This window comes from Nicotiana tabacum, chromosome 14, assembly GCF_000715075.1.
Source record: "Nicotiana tabacum cultivar K326 chromosome 14, ASM71507v2, whole genome shotgun sequence".
NCBI lineage: Eukaryota > Viridiplantae > Streptophyta > Magnoliopsida > Solanales > Solanaceae > Nicotiana > Nicotiana tabacum.
Window position 1 is genome coordinate 82688937 of NC_134093.1, and position 7049 is coordinate 82695985.

Consider the following 7049-nt stretch of genomic DNA (forward strand, 5'->3'; position numbering starts at 1 on the left):
TCATCTTATGTCAGATCACTTCGATCTTGAATCTGTCTTTTGTTGGAATCATATTGACGACATGTGGCAGCCCTTGACAGCTCTCTTAGTGCTTACGTAGTTGACTAAGATAATTTTTGGCCCATACAGTTAGTCCCCCCGCTTGTTGAGGTCGTCTTTGCGGGCAAGTTTAATTAGCGTATAATGTCGTTCATGGTCGAGCTTGCCGAACAGATAAAATAGGCCATGGTCGTTGTAGCGACCAGGCAATGTGACTCTCTGTGGGTCGCGTATTTCAAATCCCTTAAATTTTCCGGGTGATTTGTTGGAACCATCTGGTCCAAAAGAGGGGGTGATGTCATGCGTCATGATGATGCTTGTTCCCGATGCATTGCGTCGATTTGCATGTCACTTTTGATTGGATCTGTCGTTTCGATTCCAGTACCAACTATGATGAGTCGTTTCGTGTTTGGTGCTCATTATGACAAATATTTCAGATTTGATGCCTCAAATCTCTATAAATAGGGATGGCCAAACCCGAATTTAAAACTTTATTCTCCTAAACTTTTGAGACTGCAAACCTCCTCTCTGAACCTCGCTTCTCTGCATTGTTGATCTCTTTTGTATCTTCCTAGTATCCTTCTTTGCTTTCTCATAAACATGTCGAATGTATCATCTGATGTTGGTGAAGGGAGTCACGTCGTTCAGTTGGTGGTTGTGTTTCCTGATCAAGAGGAGAATGCAGTTGCCACCGTAGAGGATGAATCTTTTCCCTCGGTGGAGGAGATTGTCCCCTGCAACCCCGAAGCCAGGTCCTATTTCCAACGGTCGCCGGATGCGGTGCCTAGAAAATTCTTGTCAACAATGGCGCCCAATCAGTTGGCTGAATTTAATGCCAGGTTAGGCCTCCCAGGCCATATCGAACCGATCCCCGTTGAGGGGGATGAAGTGCATGTTCACCGCCCCGTGTACTGTACTTTATATGTTTACCCATTGGCTATCGATTACTCGTTCCCCCTTCTCCCGCTGGTGGAGGAGTTTTTCTGCCACTATGGCATTTGACCTACTCAATTCACTCCCTACGTCTATAAGGTCACCAGGATGTTGAGCAAATTTGCCGAAGTCGCCAGTGTCGTGGTGACAGTGCGGCATTTTGTGCACTTGTTCTCCCCTAGCTTTTATAGAGGAAAGATGTTGAACCTCCGCCACCATGGAGGCAAGTGCCTGGTGGTAAAAATGGATGACAAGGCCAGCCGCCAATTCTGACTCGATCTCCTCTATGTCAGAATTGAGGACATCGTGGCCATCGTCGATGGCTTCCCCGAGGCTTGGAATCACACACGTAAGTGTCTACGTTTCTTTCATTTTTACCTTTTGAATCTCTTCGCCTATTTTGTGATAGCCATGTAATTATTCCTTTCTTGTAGCCAACAACAATCCTCCCCCTCTAGCCGTACGCATCACCGACTAGGTCGGGCAAATTCTCCCTCACACCAAAGGGATTCGTGATTGGATGAGATTCTTTAAGAAGTTCAGACCGACTCTCCCTTCCACAGGTAACTTTCCTTTTTGGTCATGATCATTGCCTCTTTTTGTATGTTTGGCTGGCTTTGTTAACTTTCATGTTTTTTCATTTTCCAAGTCCGATTAGGGGGTCTTCGCGGAGCAGTAGGGCGCATGTGCCCTCGTTTAGGAGAAGGGCTGCTACGCCTTTGGTTTCTGCCCCCGTTGTGGCTACCGCGCCTTCTACACCCGCCCTTGTCCTGGCTACCGCGACCCAAGAATCTGCCCCTATCCTAATTGTTGCCTCTCCCCCTCAGCTATTTCCGTTGATTGATGAGGACGATGAAATCTCCCCCAGTGATGGGGATCTAAGTCCTCGCAAGAGAAGAGCCGTGGATGCTGGGAAATCCCGGTGACCGTTGACTCGATGGAGGAATAAATGATCCTTAGAGAGACGATGATGATTTATATAAGAGAAGACGCTGGGGCGAGCATCGAGGCTCCGCTACTGGAAGAGGTGGTCGTGGACGTGTTGGTACATCTCGAGGGTGAGACGGCCATGATGGGGGCACTTAACGGCGGCCCCGCACTTCTGAGGCAAGAGGAGACTTTGTCTTCCAGGGCTGCAGTGGATGTCTCTTTGTCAGTCAGTGATAGAGGGAAAGTCGTCACCGAAGAGGATGTCGGATCTGATTCCAACATGGACCTGGACGAGCTAAGAATGATTAATGAGGGGATCACCCAACTTGAGGTGAGGATGGAGGGGGGTTCTAGGACCATCAATATCCCAATGGATCATGATTTGCTTGTAAATAAAGAGGAGGTAGTCCCCACTCTCGGTCCTCTTTATTTTGAAGCCGAGGGTGAGACCCTCAAGAAGATAACCGACGGTACTTTGTCGAAGAACATCGCCGGTCTCTCTCTCAGGGTAAGTACGACTGTTATCCATCTTTTTCCTTATGCCTTAGCTTCTTTTCAAGTTCTAACGCCTTTTCTCTATTTTGCAGACGATTATTCTAGGGATTGAGAGTGCTCGGAGGGAGAAGAGACCTAAAGTAACTTATGTGAGGCTGAGAAGAAAATATATAGCGTGTCGTGGGAAGTCTCGGGAGCTTCTAGATCGGCTTCTTGAGGGAGGCGACTTGCTGGCCTTGATATAATATTTCAAGAAGAAAGACGAGTAGCTGATGGCGACCGTGGAAACATTCATTATTCTTGAGGAAATGTTGAGGGCCAAAGAAGAGGAGCTGGAGCTCAGTAAGGACGTGAAGGCCCAATGTATTGACCTTCAAGATCAAGTGGTCCAGCTTCAATGCCAGTTAGATGAGTGTCAATTTCAGATGGAGGCTCTCTAGGGTGAGATTGCCAAGAAGCAGGAGAAGCTCGAGTAGGCGGAGTTTTCTCGGTTGGATGATCGGAGGAAGGTGGAGATCCTTGAACTGGCGAATAAACTCCTTCATTCTGAGTGGGAGAATGACATGTCAATGGCAAAGGCTAAAGAGGACCGGCTTGAAGAGAATATCAGGGAGCTAGACAAGCAAACCTCCGAGCTTTATGATCGAGCTGTCGCTCTAGAGGCCGAGAAATCCCAACTGCTTGCGCGACCTTCTTCATCTAATGCTTCTAATTTCCCCTACATCCCTTTGGAGTTGTGCGAATATTGGATCCATGCCAAGGCCCGACTGGATATTTTTTGTGACTTGCATGCAACGGGCTCTGTTTTCGAGGCGGATCTTAAGGGTGCTCGGGTTAAGGTTTGCGAGGCTCAGCTTGCTTGTGGCTATGACCCTGCAATGCCTCGTCCTGGTGAGGAGGATGAGGAAGAAGGCATAGATCGGCTCAAGGATGATGCCTAGTATGATTTCGTTTAACCTCACGGTGAGGATGGAGAGGATGTTAGGGGACGAGACATTGATGATGTCGATGGTCAGAGTGGTGATGTTATTGAAGACCGGGCTGGAGAGGGTGTTGAAGTTCATGATGACGATGTCCAGTAGTTTTGTTTTAAATTTTTTGTGTATGTTTGATGGCATCTTCAAGAGCCTTTGTAAAATAACTCTTTATTTAGGAATATCAAAGTTGATCTTTGTTTTACTTGTACCTTTTTCATTTGCTGTGATTGTTTCTGTACTTGTATGTTTTGCTTTTGTTTGCATGTTTTGCTTCCTTATCCTTTTATTGTTGTCGTTCTCTAGGTGGCCATAGCCTTTGGGTTGAACATCCATGGGCCATATCGTCCTTTTGTTTATATAGGTCTAGTATGTCTCTTAGTTGAGATGTGGTCGAGGGCCGGTAATTATTGTTCGAGCTTGGTTGAACTTAACCTTTCTTGAAGCTGTGGCCGAGGGCCGGTAGGTGTTGTTCAAGCTTGGTCGAACTTAACCTTTTGGTAAGTTGTGGCCGAGGGCCGATAGGTGTTGTTCGAGCTTGGTCAAACTTAACCTTTTGTTGAGTTGTGGCCGAGGGCCGGTGGGTGTTGTTCGAGCTTGGTCAAACTTAGCCTTTCATTAACCTTTCGTTAAGTCGTGGCCGATAGGTGTTGTTCGAGCTTGGTCGAACTTAACCTTTCGTTAAGTTGTGGCCGAGGGCCGGCAGGTTTTGTTCGAGATTAGTCAAACTTGTCCTTTCGTTAAGTTGTGGCCGAGGGCCGTAAGGTGTTGTTGGAGCTTGGTCAAACTTAACCTTTCGTGAAGTTGTGGCCGAGGGCCGGTAAGTGTTGTTCGAGCTTGATCGAACTTAACCTTTCATGAAGTTGTGGCCGAGGGTCGGTAGGTATTGTTTGAGCTTGGTCGAACTTAACCTTTCATTATGTTGTGGCCGAGGGGAAACCCAAAACAATTCCAATTCGAGATATTTGTTTGGTTTGATGTTTGGTCTTCTCACTCTCTCTATCCTCGACACTTAATTTTTGGTTGTTACTTCTGCCGGCGAACCCCTCCGGATCCGGCGACCAGGTAAGCGACCCCTCCCCCCCCCCTCTCCTCTCTCTTTATTCTCTCTCTCCGACCTTCTCTCTTTCTTCCCCTCTTTTTTTCTCTCTTTCTTTTCTTCTCCACTTTCTTGACCATAGCAACAGCTATTTTTCCGGTTCTGTTTAGTTCCGGTTACAGCCCAAACCCCTCCCCGGTTCTTCTTTTCTTATTCTTTCTTCCTCCTCAAACCTGTCTCTACCAGCTGTGTATCTGCCCTACTACTGTTCCCTGGTGACATCAGATCGGTTCGGCGACTTTAATTGGGCCAACACCAGATCCGTATGCCACCAGTGGTGATGGTGGAAGCCCTTTATTTTTCTTGGTCCCGTGGCATGTTTTATGTGTTGCAAGTAGCATTTTGTGGTTGTTTGGTGATGGGCAGTAAGCGCACTCGCAAAAGCAGCAGAGTAGGTCGGCTGGCAGGAACAAGGGCAGTACATCGGGTTTCTCAGCTTACGGAGTACACTATGTCGAAAGTCCAGGTTATATTCACGAGAATTGGTTCCTCCCGCCCCCTGTTTCTCTTTCTCCTGTTGTAGTTAATTTGTGGTCGTAGTAGTTCGTACTTACTCTAGTCATTCTAGTAGTGGGCCTGTAGTTATTATTTGTTCCCTTCGAGTTTGGACCTTTGCTTGATCTGTGTTGGCATTTTTTCTTTCTAGACTTCCGTAGGTATAGCGATTGTGGTTTGTAATGGAAGAGTAGGGCCATGTCCTCGGGGAGGGTGGGTGGTAGAGCAGGGGGTAGGGAAAGGGGAAGGGGGTGGGATGGGGCCCAAGGAGGGAAATGGGAGCAAGGGTTCCTATAGGTTGAGAATTAGATCATGGAATATAGGGATGTTGACGGGTAAGTCTATAGAGCTGGTAAAGATTCTCCAGAAGAGGAAGGTCAATATAGCTTGTGTTTAGGATACTAGGAGGGTAGGATCAAAGGCGAGAAATGCGGACGAGTATAAGTTGTGGTACTCCAGAGGCTTGAAGGGAAAGAACGGAGTGGGCATTTTGGTGGATAGAGAGATCAAAGAGTCAATGGTATAGGTTAAGCGGGTGAAAGACATATTGATGGCGATTAATTTAGTAGTTGGAGGGAGAACTCTAAATGTCATTAGCACTTACGCGCCGCAAGCGGGTTTGGACGAGGAGGTTAAAAGGCACTTCTAGGAGGTGTTGGATGAGGTGGTGCGGGGTACTCTGCCTACAGAGAAGTTATTTATAGGAGGGGATTTTAATGGTCATATTGGGTTGTCTGTTGGTGGCTATGGCGAGGTACACGGTGGTTTCGGCTTTGGGGATAGGAACGGAGGAGGAACTTCAGTGTTGGATTTTGCTAGAGCTTTTGAGTTGGTGATTGTAAACTCTATTTTTCCGAAGAGGGAGGAGCATTTGATTATTTTTCGGAGTATAGTGGCTAAGACTCAAATTGATTATCCCCTCCTCAGGAGATGCGATAAGGGGTTGTGCGAGGATTGTAAGGTGATCCTGAGTGAAAACCTCGTGACACAACATAGGCGCATGGTGATGGACGACGGTATCATGGTAAAGAAAAATAAGAGGTTTGTACGGGGTCAACCAAGAATCAGGTGGGGAGTTTTGACTAAGGACAATGCGTAGGAGTTGGAGAGGCGGTTAACAGATATGGGATCCTGGAAATGTGGTGGGGATGCTAGCATTATGTGGACGGCGATGACAGACTGTACAAGGGATGCGGCGAGAGAGGTGTTAGGGGTCTCGAAAGGCTACTCTGGCGGGCACTGAGGAGACTGGTGGTGGAATGACGTGGTCCAGGGTAAAGTGGAAGAAAAGAAAGCAGCATACCTTAAGTTAGTGGAGAGCACCGACGAGGAGCAGAGGAGAGCGAACAGAGAAAGATATAAGGAAGCTATGAGGGAGGCAAAATTAGTGGTCACAGAGGCTAAGACTGGTGCGTTTGGGCGGCTGTATGAGGAACTGGGGGCCAAAGGTGGGGACAAAAAGTTATTTTGGCTGGCCAGAGCGAGAGAGAAGAAGGCTTGTGACCTGGATCAAGTTAGGTGCATCAAAGACGAAGAAGGTTGTTTATTGACGGAAGAGGCCCAGATTAAGCAAAGATGGCAGTCGTACTTTCATAAACTGTTGAATGAAGAGGGGGAAAGAAACATCTTGTTAGGTGAATTGGGTCACTCCAAGAGTCACCAAGACTTTAGGTATTGTCGGCGTATTAAGGTTGAGGAGATCGTGGGAGTGATGCGTAAGATTAGTCGGGGCAAAGCTACCGGACCATACGAGATCCCAGTAGAATTTTAGAGGTATATGGGTAGAGCAGGCTTGGAGTGGCTGACTGGGCTGTTTAATGTTATTTTCAGGACGAAGAGGATTCCAGATGAGTGGAGGTGGAGTACGATGATTCTGATTTACAAGAACAAAGGCGATATCCAGAATTATAACAATTATAGGGGTATCAAGTTACTGAGTCATACCATGAAAGTATGGGAGAGGGTGGTGAAATGGAGGGTAAGGAGGGCGGTGTTTATATCAAAGAACCAGTTCGGGTTCATGCTCGGTCGTTCTACTACGGAAGCTATTCACCATTTTAGGAGGTTGGTGGAACAGTACAGAA

At 47.2% G+C, this 7049-nt stretch overlaps 1 protein-coding gene across 1 annotated transcript; it reads left to right on the forward strand.

Moving 5' to 3' along the window:
- The first annotated feature begins 6088 nt into the window (after positions 1-6088).
- LOC142169018 (uncharacterized) lies at positions 6089-6736 on the forward strand. Its single transcript, XM_075230208.1, has 2 exons — positions 6089-6169; positions 6239-6736. The coding sequence occupies exons 1-2, from the start codon at positions 6089-6091 to the stop codon at positions 6734-6736; spliced, it is 579 nt and encodes a 192-aa protein (XP_075086309.1).
- Positions 6737-7049: the final 313 nt, after the last annotated feature.

Excerpts from the sequence above, each read along its gene's own strand:
- LOC142169018 (XM_075230208.1), top strand. The coding sequence starts at position 6,089 with ATGGGATCCTGGAAATGTGGTGGGGATGCTAGCATTATGTGGACGGCG. Across the intron at positions 6,170-6,238 it reads CAAGGGATGCGGCGAGAGAG|GGTAAAGTGGAAGAAAAGAA; the intron begins GTGTTAGGGGTC and ends GACGTGGTCCAG.